The sequence below is a fragment of the Hippocampus zosterae genome, chromosome 1, assembly GCF_025434085.1.
Source record: "Hippocampus zosterae strain Florida chromosome 1, ASM2543408v3, whole genome shotgun sequence".
Lineage (NCBI taxonomy): Eukaryota > Metazoa > Chordata > Actinopteri > Syngnathiformes > Syngnathidae > Hippocampus > Hippocampus zosterae.
The window spans coordinates 14,508,529-14,533,047 of record NC_067451.1 but is presented as its reverse complement, the minus strand read 5'-3'; the positions used below and the strand labels follow the sequence as shown (position 1 = coordinate 14,533,047).

The 24,519-nt window shown below is 43.2% G+C and overlaps 1 protein-coding gene across 1 annotated transcript in view; it reads right to left on the bottom strand.

The window, feature by feature from the left end:
• The window catches only part of gpc3 (glypican 3), a 103,226-nt gene that overhangs the window by 49,511 nt on the left and 29,196 nt on the right, over positions 1-24,519 (bottom strand). Inside the window, exon 3 of the mRNA XM_052071553.1 lies at positions 3,951-4,633. Within this exon, the coding sequence (XP_051927513.1) occupies positions 3,951-4,633 (683 nt within the window). The remainder of the gene's footprint in view (positions 1-3,950; positions 4,634-24,519) is intronic.

Below are 24,519 nucleotides of genomic sequence, written 5' to 3'. Positions count from 1 at the left end.
CATCTTACAAATCATTCAATGTGTTTAAAGTGCAATTCTTTTGGTTGTAAATGAGTTCAACCTTGACCGAAGCTCCCATTTACAAACTGAGATTCACTTTGGCTTTCATGCAAAACCTTTTCATTCACCATTTCAGAATAGGAATGTTGTTCGTCTTGAAAGCTATCTTTTAAATCGGATACTCTTCCGAATTACTTTTTTCCATGTCTACGGTACAGTGGTACCTCTACTTACGAACGTATCCTCATACAAAATTTTCAAGTTACGAAACGTCTCAACAGGAAAATATTGCCTGTTGCCATGAAAAACAATCCAAGAAACCCAAGGTGAAAATACAGTATAGACTGCTGCTCGCAGCTCAGAGTTTTCTGCATGCAACATATTTATAGCTGCTCTCCCATTGGCTATTACCGAGCATCATCCTGGCATCCCATTGGCTAAGAGGGACTTCTATCGTATGTGTCTATGTGTGCAGATGGAGAGATATGTGTCTATGCAGCGTCCTCGTCATTCACCCCTCGGGCCATGAGGTGTGCCGATAGTTTTATGTAAATGTGAATCACCCAGAAAAAGTGTTCACCAGTCAGGCGATCGCTCACTATGCTGATGTTTGCCTTGGGCATTTTCGAAGGATTGTTAAAAGTCAACAAAGCAAACGTCCTGAGATCAGTTCTTTCCGAAACGCCAGGTAAAAACCACTTCTGGGAGAGAACACGGACTCAAGAGGGCAAAAAACAATGAGGACGCAGTTAAAAGTTAAATGACCATCATTTTTATTCGTTATTCTTAGTTTTTTTACATTATGCACAACTATCATTTATTGCGCAATAATCTAATTGTAACATGTATATCGTATGCATATTTTGATGCATTTTTATGCTTTAGGAAACATTTATGACTGAATTTTGGGTAGGCTTGGAACGAATTAGGGCATTTACATGGAAAACGCGTCTCTACTTACAAAAGTTTTCTAATTCAGAAATTTCTTCCAGAACCAATGAATTTCGTAATTAGAGGCACCACTGTAGACTGATCCATCAATGAGTTTGCTCAGAATACAATGAACTTAATGATGTTTTTTCCATCAAATACATGTAATTAAAAATGTAGTTTCCTTAGGTACATGTTAAATATCGCAAGATCAAAATCACAATATCAACACCCATACAGCATATTGCATAGTTTTCCAATATCACGCTCTTCTCCACCCTGCAGTCCTTTGTACTGCTATGAAATTAAGTGCATAGCAATGAAAAAAAAACATACTTTTGGTTAACTTGGTGACAAGTATTACAGAGACTACCAGATGGATTGAATTCTTAAGGTCCTTTTCCACTGTACATATTTGGATATGTCTCATTGAAATTTGGAGCTGAAAGGTGCAAAGTACTTATTTGGGGTAAAATTATGAAGTGCGTTCAATTCTCCAGTGATGTTTTGCAGAAAAAAAAACCCGCAGTAAGGGAAACAATGCCGCTGTCCTTTCAATGACAATCCTGAGCAAGGGGTGTCTCTGCAAGATTACATTGGAACACTAACCCACTCAGACAGACACGCATGACCTTGTCACAAACCGGAGCAACACACTGACATAGCAGCGATAATCCTATATGGTGGAATCGGCCTAAGCCGTGAACACACATTCAAGTCATCCGTAGCGACTGCAACTGCCATGGTTTTTAATTTTAAATGGTGATCCTGCATAGAGAGACGGAAAGAGCCTCAGCGATTTGAGGATGCGAAGTAAGTGAGGTCAACCTGTGAATTAATAAATGATGGCTTGTGAGTGGAAACCCGGTCACTGCGGGGATTCCGGGTGTGAGAGTGAAAAGTTCACCAGATATACAAGAGCAAACACACATCCGGCTCTGTCGCTTTGGCAGAAAAATGCCTCCATATTTCATGAGCACTACTCTGCAACTTCACTTGTGGGTCTCGAACAAACCTGACGATTTTATTGCAGTAGAAATCGCACATAACGGGTCACCGCTGTTGGGACGGCTTTTAACTGCTGGGGGAAAAATACGGAAATGCTTGTTAAAACAATGCTCTCTGACACTTTTATACATTTGTTTTATGACTCGGAAAATGTTGCTTTTAAAACTGTTAATACGCTCTCACTGGTACACCTACACACTTTATAGAGATCCAAGAGCTTTTTTTTCTAAATAAACCTTCGCAAATGATCATGCTCACTTGGGGTTGATACTCTCAGAAATGTGTGAATATTTTTACTTAACTTTGAAATGAATAATTCAAATAATTAACATCGTTATTTTATGTTGTCGGTTTCTGTAATTTAGCAAGCATTCCAATGAGAGCAACCTTTTAAATATAGCATAAATATTAAGAAAGTTACGAAAGCTTGAATCTCGATTTGAACACAGGCCACGCTTAAAATCTTCACCCTTAGTGGCTTCCTAACAAGTTGGCAAAAAAAAATCTACGCATTTTCACCATTTATCACAGAAAAATGCTCTCAAAAAGGAAATTTAATAACAAAAGAACAAAAGGGAATCAAGGTTCGCAGATTAATCAAAACTAGTGAATAAACAAAAGTCAAGCTCATGAACAAAATGATGCGACTCAACATCACAGGGGATGATTTGAGGGCTGACACGGATTGAGACAGCAAACACAATGAACTGACAAAGACAGATAGAAGCCAGGGAACAAAGGGCTAGTTCGGAAATTCACTTTGATGTCCACGCACAACTCCGATGCAAAAAATCTGCTCATCAGCAAGCTCTGAGAAGCCTGATAACAATCCTGATCATCTGAATCAGTTGTGTTGGAAGAGGGAGACATCTAAAACAGGCTGGAATGGGAATCACGAGGTCCGGACTTGGGCATCACTCTTCTAATTCTATCAGGATCTCATTCTTGAACCGGTTCTTTAAGGACTGCCTGACACACTGTATGTGCTCAGTTGGAGCATCGAGAGCGCGCACCGGCACTTGTGATTTTAGTGCACTTGGAAGAACCGGACGGCACATTTAAACATCACTTTCCGGGTTTCCTAACGGTCAGAGCGAACTAGCGTGCGTTTAAGAAGTATTTCCGAATGTTGAACTCAATTAACGTTTGAAATTATACACCATAAACTCGGTGGGTCGTGAAAAAAAAAAAGAGCACCATAACTTCTAGTTCTCCAAGGAGAAGCCAGCCAAACGTTGTTGTGTGCACCCCTGGTTCATTTTCAGCGAAATTGTGACAAACAATAATTCAATGAATCAAGAGAATGCATCCATTTGTCATCAATCTTCGGGAAACATGGACCAACGTTGTTTGGCAAAGCATAAGACGTCAAAGATATCTTTCACCACGAATAAGATTCTTCCTGTGAAATAATGAATGCCTATAAACCAAAATGTGTGTATTACAGTATAATGAGTGGGAGGCGGGGGTTGTTTTCTACGGATTAGTCTCATTAGCGATCGGGTAGAGTGGCATCCATACCAGCAGACTCTGGGCGACAGACGGGGTACACCCTGAACTGGTCAACAGTCAATTGCAGGGCACATATTAAGTATTCATTAAGTCTTTAGAGAGTGTTGAATTATTAACCGAACATGCATTTGTGAAAACCATGCAATCACAGGAAGAACACCGCAAACACCATACAGGCACCGAGGTGTGAAGCAAAGAATTGAACACAAAATCATTGCCAATGTGCTGGCTCATAGATTTGAGTTGAAAATCTTCACCTTAACAGAAATGATTCAGCTTCAAAAAAGACAACATTCTTTCCAAAAAGAACAAAATGGGAGACAATGATTATAAGAGAAAGGTGAGCTGTTGTGTCTGTACTTCAACAAAAGGTTTTACCTCACAGCCATTGAGACCGACAGTAAAACCACCGTTTCCTCTCATAAAGTTCAAGGTTGTTTATTCCAACTTGATCGTAATTTGTGGTTCCTGGCCTGTATGTGTGTGTGTGTATGACTCACCACACTACTGAGACGGCCGCGTGTATTTACTGCATTCTTGAGTGCCAGTTTGATCATGGCCGGAAGTCTGAGGACAACCGCCTCCATGTCCTGCTCGCCGCTCATGGCCGCCGCCAACTTCCCCAAGCCATCCACGTAGGTCTTCCAATGAGGCTGCACCTCGACCGCTCCCCCCAGGCAGCCGTGCATAACCGCTTGACAGAATCCTCTGCAGACTGGCGGCCCAAGCAAGCCCTGGCAGTGCGGACAGTACCACAGTCTCATCAAGGCTCGGCTACAGTCCCGACCGGGTCGCAGGTGGTCCGTGGTATTAACAACCTCGATGCCCAGGTTCAACGCCTGAAGAAAAACTCGCGTTGCAAGAAGGGAGCGGGAGAGACGGGTCATCATGAGTTTGGGATAAGGGCCAAAGGCTGCCGAGTCCTTCCAGGCCTCTTTGACGCACTCCTCGGACAAAGACCCGCTGCCCCCAAGCAGGCGACGATATGTCATGTGGAAAAGACGGCCATAGAGCACCGCCACCATGTGATCCACCGTGGAGTCCGAGCCCAGGATGTAGAGCGACATGTCCAGGAAGAGCTGTCCGACTGAGCTCTGGGCTCCACTTCCGAGAGCGGGGAACTCAGACTTCAGCATAGCCAGTGTAGCATTTCGACCATGGCGCAGCACCAAGTCAAAAGCCTCTGCAAGACAACAAACAAACGATAGCGGGGAGTTATTGTAAATAGACGGTGAGTGTTTATTGAAAGCTGGGATTAAAACACACTGAGCACACCATCGCCGGAGCTGCCGCGGGCCACAGCTCACACCCAGACACTCACATGCAGACTCGCGACTTGAGCCAAACCAGCCAATTTACACCCAAAAGCTTCTTTTTTTTTTCCTTTGGATGGGTTGGCTGGATCCAAGATTTTTATGAATTGCAGGTGCAGGTGCAGGTTACAGGGTTTACTGTAGTTCAAGTATGATCTCTAGTAATTATCTAAATTCTTTTATTTGGTCCAAAAACCCCATCACAGAGATAGCTGAGATACTGGGTTGTTTAGTGTTTTAGTGTGTCTTTAAAGCACATTTCCTCATCTGGTCTAACGTTTCCAAGAATTCTGGAGTGTAAAATACAATTCAACCCAATCATCTGATGCAAACAAGCAAAACAAAAAAACAAACAGGAACTAACAATGACTTTATTAGTGTGCCTTGTACATCGGATACTGTACAAAGCTATCCATAGAGAGTGTGCAAGAAGCAAGGCAAGCGTGGAAGGAAAATAATCAGCCGCATTTTGAGGCTCAAAGAGTCAACGTCTTATCTTCAAGCTGGCGCAGGAGATGAGGGCTCTATCAATGCAGCCAGCAGCCATCGTATGAAAGGACAATAACAGCAGGGATTTAGAGCACTATTACCAAACTTCACGGGGAACTGAAAGTCGGTGCAATGAAGCTTTTCCCTGGAGAGAAGCGAGTGATGCTGAAGTTCTACCCCCCACAGGTCCTCTATACCTCTATTTTGAATGATGGCTCCATCTTAGATGTGCGGCGAAATGCATTGCTTTGAGGGACTCCGACGGCAGTGATTGGTTGATTTGCTTGAACAGCATGCCATTTCATCTTTTTTGGGGAATGTCTGATTTCACGGGAGATGGGTTGGTGGGGAAACATCTGCTTTGGTTTGAATAAGAGCTGTCATTGAGCTTCTGTATGAGCTCTATGCATCTTTGAGAAGAGAATAGCACCGGAAATACAGTGTCAGTGAGCAAGTAAATTCACCACGTGTCCCATGACAACAGTTAACATGATGAAAGTCAGTACCAGTGCATTTACAGTCCCCTCCAAAAATGTTGGAACGACACGGTCCCTTAATTTTTGTTGAATACTGAAGACATTTTGGGCTTCAGACAAAAATTCATAATTCTAACTTTTATTTCATGGTATTTAACTCTGGCGGCCTGGTAGTCCAGTGGTTAGCACGTCGTCTTCACAGTGCAGAGGTACCAGGTTCGATTCCAGCTCCGGCCTCCCTGTGTGGAATCTCCGGGTGCTCCGGTTTCCTCCCACATTCCAAAAACATGCATGGCAGGCTGATTGAACACTCTAAATTGTCCCTATGTGTGAGTGCGGGCGTGCATGGTTGTTTGTCTCTGTGTGCCCTGCGATTGGCTGGCAACCAATTCGGGGTGTCCCCGCCTACTGCCCGAAGACAGCTGAGATAGGCTACAGCACCCCCCGCGACCCTAATGAGGATGAAGCGGTTCGGAAGATGAATGAATGGTATTTAACTCTAGATGACAAGTCAGGACAGAGCACCTCTTATTGAAAGACGCCTACTTTTCAAGGGAGCAAAACTAGCGTATTTTCTGCACTATAAGGTGCACCGAAAAGGATTCGATTTTCTCAAAAGCTGACAGCGTGCCTGACAATCCGATGCGCCTTATACATGGATCAATATTCTGATTTCTGGGATGTGGCATTTTAAATGTTCTGGAAAGTGTTTTGTTACAGGCGCAGTATTTGCGAAGGCTCAATATAAATACTGTATTGGATTCCTTTTAGCGTGGCTCCATCTAGTGGATGCATAACGGCACTATTGTAGCTTCTATTCTATGCACCTTATAATGCGCTGCGACCGATATGTTATTTTTTTTTTTTAAATAGGCCATTCATTGACGGTGCGCCTTATACTCCAAAGCACCTTATAGTGCAGAAAATAGAGTATTGAAATTGACATGATGAAATTAAAGTGAACAATATGAATAAACAATGTGAATAATTTGTTCAAAGGAATTTCTATCCTAAACACGGTTGAAAAAGGTAGCCGTCATCAGGCCATGGTGAGCACAGACTGACGGTGTAAAATCTCCGTTTGATCATTAGGTCACAAGGTATCTTTCTCTTGCGATTTTCAAGGAGAGATATTGAGCTTTTTCTTCATGTGTCTATAACAGTGGTCCTCAACTAGAAATGCTGTCGGTCCACTTTTTTTTTTTAATAAGACCAAGGTCCGGTCCCATGCACAGCGGTCATGGGGAGCAGGGCAATATGCCCATTTAGTATGGTCAAGCTAAGCTTATACAAATCAACACTCCTCACAACCAACCAATAATGGGGTGCATGAAAATAATTATTCACTTTGCCAGTACACAGCAAATAACGAGGGGTATTGTGTTGAGGCACAGGAACTCTTTTATTTTGTTAAGTTGTGCCTGCTTAATAATAGAAATAGCCCTTTTAGGGAAATAAGACATTTTTATTTTAACTTTGTTAAACAGTAGTTGTAATTTTCCCATTAATTTAACAAAAACAAAACAAAATGCTAATTTTACCAAAATAAATACTAAACATAAAAACAAAAATATCCTTTTCATTTGTACAATTCCCTTTTCACATCCCTTCTGAAATCACTTAAAAAATATATCAGAAGAGGAGTTAAGAACCATTGTAAATACTGACACAAGGGAGCACAGGAATGTGCAGTGCTTTTCTTCCACTATAGGTGAATGCAATGTCTGAGGCATGCAAATATTATTTGAGGACGCCATTGGGATGTTCATTTACCGTGTTGCGGTGTTCTGCTATTAAACAGCTGCAAAGTAGACGGCAGCAGAACTGCACACAATCGAAACCTCCCGCGATTCGTTTTGTCTAATTGTCTGTGTGCGGCTCTCCTGGGCTGAAGCTGTGAGCACACTGTGACGTCGCGCATGCGTCTGTTTCCTGACACAATCGTCCATTTTGAATGCGTGCTGATGCTTATGTATGGACACACCTTAAGTTCAGAGGAGCCAATCAGCGCATCGTTATCGCCGACATGCCCTGCTCAGGCAAGGTCTCGAGTGAGTCAAACATTATACACACAAAGTCGCGCTGCCGCGGTCCTCTGCATTACATCTGTTAGTGCACGCAAAGAATACAACGGATAATTTTAACAAGCAATCCCGGTAATGCGCAGATTATAGTCCACAAATATAAATTGTATAACGTAAAAATCAATTTATAAATTATTTTATACAATTTGCCGAGGGTCCGGACAGAGGAGGCCCGGACAGAGGAGGTCGGCGGTCCGGTCGTGGATCGCGGTCCGCCAGTTGAGGAAGAGGGGTCTATAACGTGCTTCACTCCATATACACTATGCACACACATCCATTAGTTAAAACTTGTGTACTGGTGTCTGGGAGAGTCATCTGGGATCAGCTCCAGCTCATCCATAACCCAAATGTGGATAAGCAATGTAGAAAATGGATGGATAATCAGATATTTCTTTGGTTCGTGCTTGCCTGGTGCTTGTTCTCATTGTTTGAGGCTAGCTGCCTTGATCACACACACACACGCACACACACACACACACCATAAATAATAACTCTGTCTTTCATCTGCTTCTCTTAAAGGGACTACGTATTGCTCACTCTTAAAACGGGCTTTGTGGGGTAGGTATGGTGCGATATGAGAGTTGAGTGGATTTTTATTGATGATTTGAAAAAGATTTTAGCTAATATGGTTATTCAATGGGCTTTCATCCAGTGGTTATTGTGATAACATAATGCTTCAGGATAAAGTAAAGCGAGCACGGTGTTATCGCCTTTGTATTCGGCAAAATGGTTTGATGGAGTACAAAGAGAATTGACGGGCATGGCATATTGGTTTACATTTTCAGGCTGCCGCGCCACCTGAGGGATACTGTACCTCCCCATGTGATCACTCGGGAGACGAGATGAAGAAGAAGGGAGAGATGTGGTACCAAGTTGCACATCCACCTCAAGTGTATTTGCTCCTCTTATCCATTGTTTCTTCTTATTTTCCTCTAATTCCACTGCTACATGTAGCATCTCTTTCCCCACAAGGAGCAGAGCCACTTTGTAAAGTTTCACAGAAAGACTACAGGGCTCATGATAAACGCAATTCACTGGATGTAAGTAGCCAGGGTCATGGTAAGAAACACCGCAAGCCCATTTCCTGTGCATGCTGCTGTTTTTCTTTCATCGGCGAAAGCATTTGTGGGATCAGGTGTCCTCTAATGGACGGAGAGGGCCTGTATGTCAGAGACCTGTGGCATTCTGGATTCAACTGTAGGGGGGTTGAGAACACACATTAGCTAAGCAGGAGCCCACAGATGGATAGCTACAGGGACACAATTAGAATTATCAGTAACGTTTACTTTGTCAATGTCACAGATGGAGGCAAGCTGGCTGCCTGTTTGTCCTCTTGGACTGAGAGCTTTGCACAGACGCGCCAATGGAGCAAGATTGAAATATCTCTGCCTCATTCCCCTCGGCCCTCCAAATTTCAACATTTTCACCCAAGGGTTGAGATTTTTTCAGAATTGTGGCCAAGTGCTGGCAAAAAAGGCTCGATGAGAGGACTGGCACCTAAAGCATGGATGACACCACAGAGCGGAGAGGGCACAAGCAAAAGCCGGCTACAACAAGCTACACAGGCTGGAATTCTAATTTGGTTTCCATCCCTGTGTCCTTTCAATTTCACCTAATTCAAGCGTCTCGTATCCTTTGAGCATTAAAATACGGATCAGATACTTCAAAGTCCTACAGAGGGCGCCGACTGTCATCAGTGTTATATTTCCATCGTGTTAGCACATCATGTGGCAGATCAACTTTCTCAGTTTGTCATGGCATTATCTAAAGTCTCCCTGCCCCAAAGCTGTGCACATTAAGTTAGTCTAATGTGGAGACACCCCTTCATTTTGACATCAAGAAGCTGAAACTGACACGAAGCGCGGTTCTCTTTTAATATATTAATTCTCTATCATTGCTCATATTCGATGTTCATGAAGCCCTCAGACCGCTTGTCAAATAAATCAGCTATAGGGCTCGTGGCAGACAAGACTGGCTGACCACCGACTGCGGCTGTCTGCAATGGCAGACTCGCTCTCAACTGCCTCATCAATCTTCGCGCCATTCTCCCATTATCCGCGTGCGAGAAAAACATCAATAAATTACCACAACAATGAGACTAATCCATTTGGTTGATGGAGTGTCACCTCGAGACGCCACAGAGACAAATGTAGAAGTTGCAAGCACCTGGTCCCGGTGACAAAATAACACATGCACAAGCTTCCCAAGGAGGACTGGCAGTCACATTCAAAAGGATTACCGGTAACTGCACAAGTGCTTTCTCTTTTGCTTTCTTTTCTTTCACAGAAGGGTGAAATTTGACGATGTCAAAGGGGAAAAAAAATGGGTGACTACCACAGAAGTCGAAATGGAAATTGTTGCAACATAGCAAAAAAAAGCCTTTTCGGTCTAGATGTCTATATTTATGAAATCCACCCGTCCATCCATTTTCAAGAACGCTTGTCTTCATTAGTGCAGTGGCTGAGCTGGAGCCTATCCGAGCTGACTCTGGGGAGGCATAGTACCGACACTAATTGTAGCGCACATATGAACAAACAACCATTCACTATGTGGATGCAAACTCCCCATAGCTCAAATTGAAAATGCACTTGAAAACGCATCCATTTATATTTGTGGTCTCCTGATGGAAAATGGATTTGGATTGAATGTTGTTGCTCATGCATATGACAATTTGTCAACCAAAATGTTTGAATTGAAAAACGTGTTAATATGTGTGATTAATTGAGTGCAATAAATCAATTAAACACTTCATGAATTAACAATGTCGCTGATGATGTAGCGATGCACTCGTCGGACTTGTGTGCGGGCAGCATGGGGATCGGTTCCCACTCAGTGACGGTGTGAATGTGGGTGTGTGGTGTTGCTTGTCTCTATATGTTCCCTGCGACTGACTGACGACCACTTCAAGGGTTAGTCCGCCATTAACCCGATGTCAGCTGTGATATGGTCCAGCAACTCCCGTGACCGTACAAGATAAGCCGTGTTGAAAGTGGATAGATGGGTGGATTATTGAATTAGCTCGAGGCTGGGATCTTAATTGTTTTTTTTTCCGTTTAATCCCATCACAAATTTTAAAACATTCCATGATGACGAGAAAAATATGTACATCTAGTTCTAAATCTGTCCAGTAGTAGTAATTTGTTGCACACACAAACACACACCCACACACATTTCCCAGCAGACTTTTATAAGTCCTTCTAGAAAAAAAATAGTTGTGGTTGATTGCCTGTACTTGTTCCAGGTAATCTGAGAGCTAATCACCTGACAATCTGCTCTCGTGGGATGGGTCCGCGTGTCTACGGCTTTACATGGTAGCTATGGGAGCAGCACAGCCAAGTCGGCTGGGCTGATTCCAGGAAGCATGCAAGCAGGATTCTGGTCAGGCCCAGATAGCATCACCAGTAGACGTGAGGGCCAGTGGACAGCAAGGTGGAAATAATATTTGCTTGAGGTTACTCCATCTGTCCTTCACGGTAAACATACACCAACAAACATCGCATGTGCACACAGAATCGCGACGCTTTCCCGCAGAGCACAACAGTAGCCAGCTGGCAACACTGTGGGCCAACATTTTGCACACCATTGTGCGAGAGTCCGGTATGACTCAAAGATGACGATGAGACAGTCACACACCAGAAGATCCTTTTCATTCATGAAAATGTTGGGATAGTTTTCCGTCAAAACCAGACCAATGCAGGGGAACCTCAAAATGCCAATTCCGTTTTTTGTAATGTTCACTGTAGTAACTTAAAATACCACTGTACTTTGTACTTTGTAGTTGGCTGACCGTTTTCCTCCTCTGAGCTAGTTATATTGAGTCTACTGAAAAGGCAAGCAAGAGAATATCCATCCATATCATCCCCTCTGTTTGAAATTGATTATTGGTTCAAGAAGCACATTTCCCATCATGACCCGCATCTCTTCCAAGTTGCAACCAGAGAATGCAGAAACAAATAGTGCTGCCTCGTAGCTGAAACAAAAGATACCGGGCTGTTTCCTCTCTTTCAGTGTTTCTGACTTTCACTATTGATTCCATCCTTCTGTGGTGCTCGCCAAGGTCAAAACGGCCGACTTGCAGGCTCCATCAGAGGACAGGATACTGCAGTGAAGAGAACACGGCAGGGAGCAGAAGACACCGGGGCATAAGCAAAGCCAGCAAAGGGCCAGAGGGTAGAAGAAGGACAGTTTTAGTATGATCTTCCCAGAAAGGAAACTTTGAGTGAGGCTTTGAAGCTGCATTCAAAGGCAGCAGAGTCAAGCGTTGGCAGAGCTGTAAGACATACCAGGCACTTGGCAAAAGTCAAGCACACTGATGGTGTGAAGGCACACCATCTGACTCAGGACTCGGGACTCCTTCCAATATAGACTGGATCCTTTGGTGAAATGTTAATGCAATAATCAGTGGGAGGAAGTCAGATCTAGCGTCAACCAAAACTTAGTTTCCACCTTTCACTTCCCGCACGCCGATAACGTGAGCCACGGCAAGGGTGGGGCGGTCTCTGTGTGTGATGTAACACCAGAAGGCGTCCAGCCCAGCTAGGCTTTTTGGAACCTTCTCTGCAGTTCACTTCTCAGAAAAAAAATATGAACCTGTGATTCTCAGTTACGCTTTTCAGTGTGTTTTTATGAATGCACAAGATGTACACGTTGACTTGGAAATTGAAGTGCAAATCCAAGCCTTGTTCGTTCAAGAAAACTTTCTTTGCTGAATAAATGAAAAGCATATTGGAATTAGGAAGGTCTCTCTTCTCTCTTGAAGCCGCAATCTCACCTACCTTTAAACTCAGACTGACACACTGATGTCAAATGTCAGACAGAGATATTCTTACAGTTTGAACAGGACTAAGCAATACATAGGATATTGCAAAAGCGCTACATAAATAAAATTGTATTTTACTGTATACATGATTTTCATATCAACATATACTGTACCAACATACAGGTATACCAGAGCATATCAAACAAGTGTCAGCACAAAACTATGACATGAAGTGAAACTGTGGGTTTCCACTCTTTCCATCCATCATGAACACACATGCAGCATTGTGGCTCTGGTTGCTTTCCAGGGCTGCAGTTCAAAGATCCATCCATCCATTTTCCGAACCGCTTAATCCTCACTAAGGTCGTGGGGGGTATTGGAGCCTATCCCAGCCGTCTTCGGGCAGTAGGCGGGGGACACCCTGAATCAGTTGCAAGCCAATCGCAGGGCACACAGAGACGAACAACCATCCACGCTCACATTCACACCTAGGGACAATTTAGAGCGTCCAATCAGCCTGCCATGCATGTTTTTGGAATGTGCGAGGAAACCGGAGCACCCGGAGAAAACCCACGCAGGCCCGGGGAGAACATGCAAACTCCGCACAGGGAGGCCGGAGCTGGAATCTAACCCGGTACCTCTGCACTGTGAAGCCGGCGTGCTAACCACTGGACTACCGGGCCGCCCCAGTTTAAAGATGGTGGATTAAAAAGACTTACTTTATGTAGCTCGTCCCGACTGAAAACAATTTAAGACTACACATATTGATCAACCAAGCTCAAGCGCCACTCTCTAAATCAAGTGGCTCCACTTTGTTCATCCAATGTGCATCTGTGAGGAGGTCCTGTGCCGTGAGATGAATATGCTCCCACACACGCGCCCACTCGGTTGCGCAAAAATACATTTACAAAGAAATGTATTTTTTCAGATCACAATCACACACTGACATTTCAAGCGCTTGAAGAGTCTATCTGTTTTTGAAGAGCGGTGTGGAGGCGATCAATGAGAAATAATCTGTGAGTTCGGAAAAGGCCGACAAGATGACATGCAATAGAAGTTCTTCAAATCGATGAGTGCACAGTGTGAGAGATCCTGAGCGAAAGAAACAAGATGTGTGAACGATGGAAGGATCCGGCGAGGGTGTCACTGAGATCGCGCCCGACTTTGTTCTATACACCAAGGAGGTGAGGTTCTCATCACTCTCTTCCTCTGTCAGTAAGATGTCACAGAAACTACAGGTGGGATGCCCCCAAATGAATAGAAAGCGCACGGCAGATTCGGTTGATTTAGAAAAGGTGTTTTTTTTTCCTCATTAAATGTAATTCAAAAATAGTAGTATTTTAAGAAACAAATCTCGTGTGCCAAATTCTTAACAGGCTTCAGGGAAGAGAAGGCGCAGCACAAACAAGTCACTGAGCTCCGCTGACCCACTCCGCCATCAGTGGGCAGTTGAGAGACGTTGTGCTGCGCCTGCTTGAATCCAAATGAGATGTTTTATTGGAACAGAATTTAGTCGTGAAAATCAACGACCACCGTTAATAAAGTCAAGATAGTAAGCCCATTATCCTCGTCTCGAATGCCTTGTGTTGTTTTTAATTAATACCAAAAGGGGAAAAAAGGGAAATGTTACTTTTCTCCTTCATGAATAAAAACTGAAATTATTTTTTAACGGCATTTTCTTGCTGCTTTAATGATAAATAGCAAGCCATGAGAGCTCTTCTGGCCTCATATATTCTCAGGACAAGTAGATGTCATCAGATTCAATTAGTAGGCACTCACATTAGTCCAAGTCCACACGCGCATGACGTCATGGAAGAATGTAAACTGTCTTTTCTCTCAGGTGTGAACACATTGTAGAGCTGTGGGGGGGGGGGGGTCCCTTTCTCATGGTATCAGTACGAACGGCAAGTGGACAACCGCAGTTCGCAGGACATCCATTCATTAAAACCCTTTCAGGGACAGCTGTTACGACAGTGAACAGTTTCGCATGTTATCAGGTTGCAGGTCATCATTATTGGTGCATGAAAGGGTTCATTTGAGATTGAGAATGTTTTTTTTTAGTTCATGACCAGCAGTAGGGAGAAGCATGATTAAATCTGTGATCTTGGCAATGACAGTGGTGAAGCCCCACTATCATGTCATCTAACACAGTTGTACGCGATCCAAAAAGAAAAGGCGCCAGCTGTCAGCAACATCTGAAACGGAATCAAGCCGAGCAGCCATCTCCGAGTGCAACACTTCAGAAGACGACAAAGAATGCAGCGCTGAACGACTGTTTCAAGGGTGAACTAAAAGAAAGAATCTGACGGTACTGTCGAGCACAAAGGGTGCCTGGAATCGAAGAAGAGGAATGAGCAAAGTAGCAGTTTAGACGGCTCATTTAAAATTAATTCGCTCATTTTCCTTATGCGGAGAGTGGATCAACATTCCATACACCCCAAATCAAGATAATATTTCTTTTGGGGTACAGTATAGTATTTGTAGATATATTGTATTTTCGTCTGAACATTGTTTTTTTTTGTCTTTTGTGTAGAAGTACTGCAGGGGAAAGTGAGTAGCGAGTATATTCGACAACAAACATGCTCAATGCGCTCACTTCAAAAGAATTCTCTTGTGTAACAATCAATTTGAAGCTAAGCTCTTACGTGATCTTATCATTAAACGCGCTAATAGCCTGAAAGCACATCAGACACAGCAATGAGACGCCGATTGCTGAGCTTTACCTGATGCAAACATTACAGCAATATTAGTCTGTGACTGACATTTAAAGCCAAAATCGACTTAAAGAGGAGGAGGAGGATGGTGGAAGCCTCCCACGCGGACAGCTGAGAGGTAAGAAGCTGCAATCTGAAGTGCCATGTGAGTTTCGATGAGCATTTTTTTGGATGGTCTTGCTGCTTTCGGTCTGTACAAGTGTGAAAGACAGAGTTAACTGGTCCCAGATCTGTCCTTTTGCACACCTTATCAGGGGTCATTTTCAACCACTTACCCCTTTCAGGGTCACTGGTGAATTGGAGCCTATCCTAAGTGACTTTGGGTGCACTCTGGTCTGCAGGTTGCACAAAGAGTCAACGTGCCATTGAGTGGGGATCGATGCCAGGCCAGCTGATCAAAAGTCACCAATGTGAACACCGGGAAGCTTGTTAAAACTGCCCACGGAAAACCACACCAAAAACAAGCACATCAGTGAAGATGTACACTAAGTATTGCCGTTGATGCGAACTGACATAATAGATAGCCTCGTATCATAAAGTAAAATATTAAAATAAATATGCATCAGCTGCCGTCTCAAACAATTTGACTTGCACAGACAACAAATGCTTCTGACTTGCTTTTTCTTTTTTCCGGGCTCGCAAAAACTGAAACAAGAACAGCTCCTTCTCCGAAAGAATATTCAAAAAGATCACTTCCCCAAAGTCAGCGTTCTGGTGAATCTGAGCATTGTTAGCCAAAGTCGATGGATAAACAAGTTAATTGAGTAATGCTGCACAGCGTGAAGACGTTCTCCCACCTGTGCTATAAATAGGTGAGAGGAAAGAAACTCTGTTGCATGATGGGAGAGATACTGAAAACTCCGTTGTTTATGTGTGAGAGATGAAACACAAACACCCACGCCACCTCAGTGACTGAGGGGTATCCTCAACTTCAACACCCACTTCTTTCTCACTGCATCTTCACAAACTGTCATCCGAAAAGTGACTCTAGTTTGCAATCACCCCCCCCCCACACACACACACACAAACTGACATTGATGCCAGTTTAGCAGAATGTGTGTTTCAGTCACCACAACACAAATGAGATACAAAGAGGCACAAACACCCTGACAAGCTCCTGGTTTGATCAAAGCTGCAGCGCACAAGCACATACGCACACACGCAAGAGCACACCTAGCCTTCTCCATTAATTAGGCCTGCTCTAACCTTCTGTGCCTTTTCTCCCCCATTTTTCACCCCCAAATACATTCTACGTTCATTTGAAGTGAAAAAGAAATTCACATTAAAGGAGATGGTAACAACAGGGTTCCCACTCTTCCACTTGTATTTATTTATTGACCTTTTAAGGACTTTTGAGGGCTAATTTAGTTTTTAAGGACTTTTCTCCATTCAGGGGATTCGCGGTGGATTTAATGCCCGCTCGGCAATAAGCGGGCTGAACAGAAAGCCACATCTCACTGTGCTGGTGCTCAAATCATAGCTGCCAAAGGATGGGCACATCTTTATTTTTAGGGGCAATCAGCGAACCCTTTATTTGACATACTGCATGTGAATTTTTCATTTTCCTACCTGTATTACAAGTAGGAAAATGAAAAAAAATTGAGTTCATTCTCGAAAAAAATTAAAATTTAGAAAATATAAAACAAAAAAATACATTTGTATGGATTTGTATTGATTTTAGAAACTTTCCCTTAAAATTAAGGACAATTAAGAAAATAATTTTACAACTTCTTTTTTAATGGATATTTATGAACTTTAAGGACCTGTGGGAACCCTGAACAATGTTACGGGAGTGGGTGTCAAAGGAAAAGTGATGACACAAGGCCATGTTTATTTTATTTATTGCAAGGTGAATCCCCTTTTCCCCTCCACAGCCCCAAATCCCTCTTGAACCCTGTCCTCCTATCCTCCGTGAATCAACCCAGCCATCCTTACATTACGATCTCAACAAACACTGAATTTTTAATGAGGGTCTCAGTCAGAGGGGACCTGGCTTCTTCCATTCACCTTCGCCCACCACCTTTCACTCACCTTCACTCCTGCACCGGCTCTCTCTAATTCACCCACGCAAGCCCCGATTTCTCCCCTTCCCCTTCCCAAAGTCACAGTGATGAATGGGTGAGTGCTGCCATCTCCGTGCACCCACCAGCGAAAGGCAGAGGCCAGCTAACGCGGCTCAGACGCTCCCTGGATCATAGGCAGGAGAGACAGTAATTAATCCTGGAGGCAGTGCTGCAGGATGTACTCTGTGCTTCAGGAACATATGGGGTGTGTGCGGGTGTGAAACTCTAGACAGTTATATTAATACATGTGTAAAACTTGGGGTGATGTGTCTCAGAGCACAAGGTTAGATCAGCCTGCGCGTGTGTGTGTGTGTGGGGGGGGGGGCACCTTAAATAAACACCACTTGGGTACAGACTGGAGCAGCCAGAGGCAGGACATACAAGACTGTCCTTCAACTCTTGGGTCAAACACACTGAAATACACGCACGCACGCACACACACACACACACACACACACGCACACACACACACACACACACACACACACACACACACACAGTTCCTTGGCAACAATGAATAACATAGCTGGGGAAACCCAATGCAGAAAGTGTGACAGGGTTGTGAAATAATATTCCGGCTCCTTTGTTGGACTAAATCGATTGTCGGCGGCACTCTGAATAATAACTAAGGTCTAATTGGGTGCAGAAATCTGAGAAGCCTCCAACGCCACATTCCCTCAAACCGCAGCCATTGGTGTTACTCAACTGCAGACAGCACCAGGAATTTATTTGTACAAATGCTTTAAACCCAAGTCAACCCCAAAATGTTCTGAACAATAATATGTTGTCTATACATTCTGATGAATATTGTGTGTGTGGAATAGGAGTTAAACTGAGAAATCCTGCTGCCTCCAGTTGAGGATATAAATATTCTGAATTTAAGTCCAGTTGACATAATTGCATCCATATTTGCTGTCTGATTTTCCATCAGCTACGTACCTGTGTTTGAAATTCTTACCGCACTATGGTATTGAATATCAAATTGTGCCCTGGGCTTTGCAACTACCTGGGGACCATCTGTAATTTTTTCTTATTATTTAAGTGGACGATGCACACGATGAGTCATCAGGGCACAGTGTCAGGAAGAGCAGAGGTCATACAGTAAAAATGCATCACTTTGATAAGAGTCTCCCAGGAACCTAAGGGGCAAAGTTGGCTCCATAAACATCAAGGTGTATTTTCTATCATTGCGCCATGCTAATTGGGCCAATCTGTTACCCACTGACTGACATGTTTAATGTTTCGGGGGATGAGCGATTATTGCAGTGTACACAAGTGATCTGGCCCCCGGGCCTTGAGTTTGACACCATGATTTAGAGTGCTCCATTAACCTGCCATATATGGGTTTTTTTGGAATATGGGAGGAAGCCAGAGTACCTGGAGAAAACCCACGCAGGCAAGAGGAGAACATGCAAAACTGAGGTCTTTGCATAATGTGACATCATCACAGTGACAGGTTTTGTCCATGGGTAGAGCATGCAGCTCCAGACGAATGTTACTCATATTGTGAATAGTATGAGCTCAAGAGTGTTTGCATGGATGCAGGAAATAAAAATGTTGTGTCCAATAAGAGGTTGGGGGCTTTGGACAGCTTGCAAACAAATCAAATGAACAACTTCCAGCCATGTTGGATGTCTGCTAGCCAGAATACCGGAACAAGTATGTGCTGGGCTGCAGCCCACGTGCAGTGACCCATTTTTTCCCCAAGAAGAGGTAACTATCAGCAGCACAGCCATTGGGTTCCAGAGGCGGGCGTACGCCGTCCCAGCGGACAGAACGCTATTACAGCACAGGAAATACAATCATGATAAGTCCAGAGGCTAAATGTAACATTTGGCAATCACACAACAGAGGAGTTAGGTCCTTTTTAAGTCCAACCAGCACCCCCTACCCGCGCTTAAACGTATTTGAGCTGCTTGAAGATCTGATCAAAGACACTTGTACACCTAGTGAGTAGCTGTTGGTGTGCTGCACAGCATCCAGAACAAAACAATGAAAGAAAGCAGGTTTTTCTCGACATTTTTTTTATCATACCAAGAGACATTCCTGGGGGAGATTAGCCGGCATGTATGATGCCAGAGTGAGGCTGGTGGTTTCCAGTATGCAGAGATGAGTGGGAGAAATGGAGAGACTGGATTAAAGAAAAAAGGCGAGGAGGGACGATTTGAGACGAGAGGTCACAGCAAAGGGGGGAGAATGGAGTGACAGATATGGAAATGAAGTCAAGAGGGAGACAGAGATACCAAGTTTTCCTTCACTTCCTCTTTGTATTTACCCTTCAAAAAGGGAGAGAGCACAGCCTAATAAAACATTTATCATTCCAGGAAAGCGCTTTAATGTCTGTGGTCTTAAAAGGCGGGAAGAAAGGAAAGAGAAACGAAACAAGAGAGAGAGAGAGAGAGAGAGAGAGAGAGAGAGAGAGAGAGAGAGAGAGAGAGAGAGAGGATGAAAGAGAGCGTGTACTGTGGATAGTGGTGAAAGGTGGACGAGTGGCAGGGCACATGCAAACACCCACACAAATGAGAACAGACAATATATTCAAACCGAAGATCAGGAGATGCTCTGACAAATAATTTATCAGAAGACAAAGAACGTTTTTTATGGTAATTACCCAGGCTTGATTCATAAGAACGATACACGAATAAATTCATCTTGATCTTGAACACAGTGTGTGCAAAATTAGGCGTGTTTTTGCTTTTGATAAAACACGAGGGGTCTGGGAAAGTTAGTGAAGTCAACATGATTTGAAATATGGTATACTATAATATACAGTCCAAGAGAAGCCGTAAATAGACACAAAGTAAAAGCGGTGAGATGCCCGAAGTAGTCACTAAAAACATGGCCGCTTATTATCAAAGCCAATTGATTGTTTGTCCTTTTAATACTAAGTGTCTCATTTTACACTTTACACTGAAGAAAGTTGACAAAGAGACAGAGAGAGAACAAGACAGACAGACAGACAGACATTCTTGGAGTTTCATCAGCATCAGCTGTAATAATCACTTTTGCATCACACCTTTGCTATTCATAATTAAATTTCAGAATGTGTTTTACTGATTTTATAATTTCCAATTTAAAGTGCTCAGCTTGTTTTTATGATGAAGTGAGATTATTCCAAACAATAATGATTGGTTTTACTATTGGTGCTTTCTACCGCCTTTATTACCGATTTGTCTTACTGTTTATTGTGCATGTTAAATCGCTCCATGTACAGCACTTTGTATGCAGCGATGGCTGTTTGAAAGTGCTCTATAAATACTGTTGACTTGACTTGACTTGAATAATGGTGACAGAACAATTCTGGAAGTATTACCATTTTCTTTACTGGTGTGCGTGTGCGTATATGTGTGTGTGGGTGTGTGTGTGTGTGTGTGCACGTGTGAGTGTGCGCGTGTGAGTGTGTGTGTGCGCGTGTGCGCGTGGGGTTTGGGGGGGGGGGGCTTGTGCATGAAATGCTCTCAATAAATAAAGCTGCTTTGCAGTGCCGTGAAGAAAACCGCCTTGGAGTCATCTGTGCCCCAACCTTTTGACAGTCAGCATTAGTGTGTATATGTGTGTCAAAGGATTTTGCTGTCTTTGTGTACAACAGAGAAATTTTCATCCTGCAGTTCTGTTGCACAAGTGTGGCAGCCCAACGTCACAGCTTAATCAGGCATCCCCTGAGGCTTGAATACAACCACTAGCCAAAAGTATTCCCCTCCGGTGTGACTGCCAGGCCCAACACGGCTTGGTTGACAGACTAACAGCCTCGTACGGCAGCCCACAGCGGGCTCGGGCAATAGAGGGGCAAGACGCAGCAAGAGGATGTTAGTCTGCATGTGAGAATGTGTGTCTGTCTGCATCTTGCTTAAGTTTGTCTGGGTGACTTAATGCGGGCTGAAATGGGATGGGACCCTCGGGGAAGATGAACTTTTGACCCTCATGCCACACCCTAAGGCTGAAGGCTTATCTCACTATTAGAGAATATATACAATACAATATAATGCTGATTTATATAGCGCTTTCACAACATCGGCAGCTGTAATATGATGGAATTGTCGGTTCATCATTATTTCACATCGAACTACCGGTAAACTGTCATCGTCATTTGGTCTGTCTGTCATACAGTTTCAACCGTGCTTCCGTCAGTAAATTTCACCGGTGTGTCAACTGTCAAAAGGGTAAAAATTGTAGTGCACTACATATGAGTGTATTTGCTTCATAGAGGGCCTGTCCAAATAGCTTTACACATACACATACGGAAGGAACGGATCCTTTGAATTCGCCAAATGCTTAGGAAAGGTGCCTGGATGCAACCGTAAAACCCCCTTTAGGACAGGTTATTCCTGAACAGCCTTTAGGAAAGTATAGTAAAAACCTTCCTTTACGGCAGCATAATTTGGAGCAACAGGACACCAACAAACTACATGAAGCTGTTGAGTTTCATGTCCAAGACATACAGTATAATAATTGATTAGTGGTTCGGATAATGGATGGATGGATTTATGTTAAAAAAAAAAGCACTAACTAAATTATTTTTTTCACAAATGTGGATAGTCAATGAGGTCAAGGAAAATCAAAGGAGTGTTTCCCCACAAACAGAAGAATAAAATTGTAAACCCCTCTCCATAATTCATTAGAGAATTGGCAATCCCCAAATCAATGAAACACATCATAACAAAAAAACAACACTTAGTATGTATCATTTCTGTTTTATTATTTAGCTAATATTTTTCGGGTAATGTCCGCAAGCTAGAGACTTGTGTCAGTGGTATTCGCTGTGCCTTGATAACGTCGATTAGGAAAAGGGGGGAAAAACTCATTTGAACCGGTGCTGGCCTTTCCTGTGTTCAAAAGGAAGCAGCTTTTCATCTCTCCTTGACCCGATAACGTCATCGAACAAAGGTGAAGCAAAATTGGCATGAAGGTTAGGAGATTTTACTTTCTGAAAAGGCCAAATATTGGGGGGGGGGGGGGGGAAGACTTTAATAAAAATGTTTAGGGGTGGCATCCATTGCTCACAAACGTTTGCTCTTGATGTTCTTCTTGGCTTTGCCATTGGTTCCCCATATAATGAGAATGATGTATGTGCACTTTATGGGGATTCCGTCTTTTTAATGACGTGAATGCTGAGATGGACTAGCGACCAGTCCCCCCCCCTGATGATTCAAATATGGGAAGCAAAAGATAAACTAACGAAAACTGTTGGGAAGGGCTGGAACTCACCCACGACCCCAATTAGGACAAGTGTGAAAGAAAATGAATGGATGGATGAATTATCTGAAAATCTGCATTCCTCTCTATGTGCAGGTATGAGTAAGAGACTTCAAAGTGCAACACAACGGCTTACTTTAATTTAGTACAGGTTATTATTATCATCATTAAATGTGCCAAAATTATTTCAGGTACTTCAAAACAAATGAACCGCAGCGCCGTAAATCATCCAACTATGGGAGGGAAAAGATAAACTAACAAAAAACTGGCTTGCGACTTCACTCTCAGATCCAGCCGCAGGGAACTGTTAAGTGTCTGGAGAAAAAGATGGGGGGGGGGGGCATTGTTTGTTTTTTAATCTTCTCATAAATTCCCCATTTGGCATCCTATTTCGAAACTTGTTTTAAAATAAGATGGTACCCGTCTGTGGATGTGTTTATCTTATTTCCAGCAGCATTTTTGGTTACAATCAATCATATCAAAGTCATGTTGAGCCAAGTGGACGTTTCTTTTTATTCCACAAATTCAAAGGTATTATTGTTCGAGAGATTTCGATAAAGGTGGCTCTGATGTCATTACTTGCACTCAAAACGGCGCTTTGAAACAAAGTGATGGAAATGCCGTGGCATGCGCTGTCATTTTTAGTTTACTGCCGGCTTTCCGCCGAGGTGTTAATGATAGAGATAAAATATTCACGTGAGTAATGTTAATCTCAATGTGTCTGCAAGCTATCACCCCTAATAGTCACATTAAAAATGAAGCCAATTAAAAATAGGAACGAATTAGAATTAGTTAAAACGAATCCTGGTTTGAAGCGGCAGGAAGTAAGTCTTATCTTGGGGAGGGGGAAGGATGGGTCGTGTAATTATTTTTCGCTGCTTCTGAACACCTGTTGCTGTCTGTCTCCTTAATTAGATCAGCAACCACAAGGAGAGGACACACACCAGGAATGCACGCCAGCTCTCTCTCACAAACATGCAAAGATCTGCATCAGGTGGTCGACTTTTGAATGCAGAGTTTGTCCACTTCTCTTTTGAACGTCGAACATCTGCACTCACATCCATGTGAGTGTGCCAGACCAAATATTGAAAATATCTCAATGTCATTCTTTGCTAACACTGAGCTTTGTTGCAATGCGTTTCAAGACCATAATATCGATGACATGCTTTCATCAAAAGACACCAACATTGAAGGATTACAGGACACTTTTAACGCCAGTTTTGTAGCTTCGTTACGATCGGCCTACTAAAACCACCATGCAAGTGAATGCTTGCTTAACCTGCACAGTACAGCAGTTAGTTACTATGGTGACCAGACCAAGGACGTTGCAACAGGCAAGTGGATATGTCTTTCAGAGGTGTGGCAGCTCTAAATGTCAAGGAAACGCGAGACGAAGCATATTGGATTTTCAATCAAGGAGGCAGAACTTCATGACCAATCTATTTTTTGTTCTTCGTTAGAATTATTATTATTTGTTTCACAAAGGTGGAGGTAGCAGAGATGAGGATGTTGAAGTTCTCTTTGGGAGTGACCGGGTTGCATAGGATCAGGAATGAGTACATCAGAGGGACAACTCATGTGAGAGGTTTTGGAGAGAAAGTCAGAGGGGCCAGACTGAGATGGTTTGGACATGACCAAAGGAGAGAGGGTGAATATATTGGGAGAAGGATTCTGAGTCTTGAACTGCCAGGCAGGAGGCCGAGAGGAAGAACAAAGAGGAGGTTTATGGATGTAGTGAAAGAGGACATGGAGGTAGCTGGTGTGAGAGAAGAGGATGCACAAAACAGGGTTAGATGGAGGCAACTGATTCGCTGCGGCGACCCCGGAGAAGAAACGCCGAAAGGAAAAGAAGAACTCTACTCATGCCTACTTCATTCTTGTGAAAATATCAAAGTGATCATCGGCATAATTTGCATTTTATTGACATTATATGTGTGTTTCTATGAGGAAAAACATTATTACCGCCACAAAATCCAAA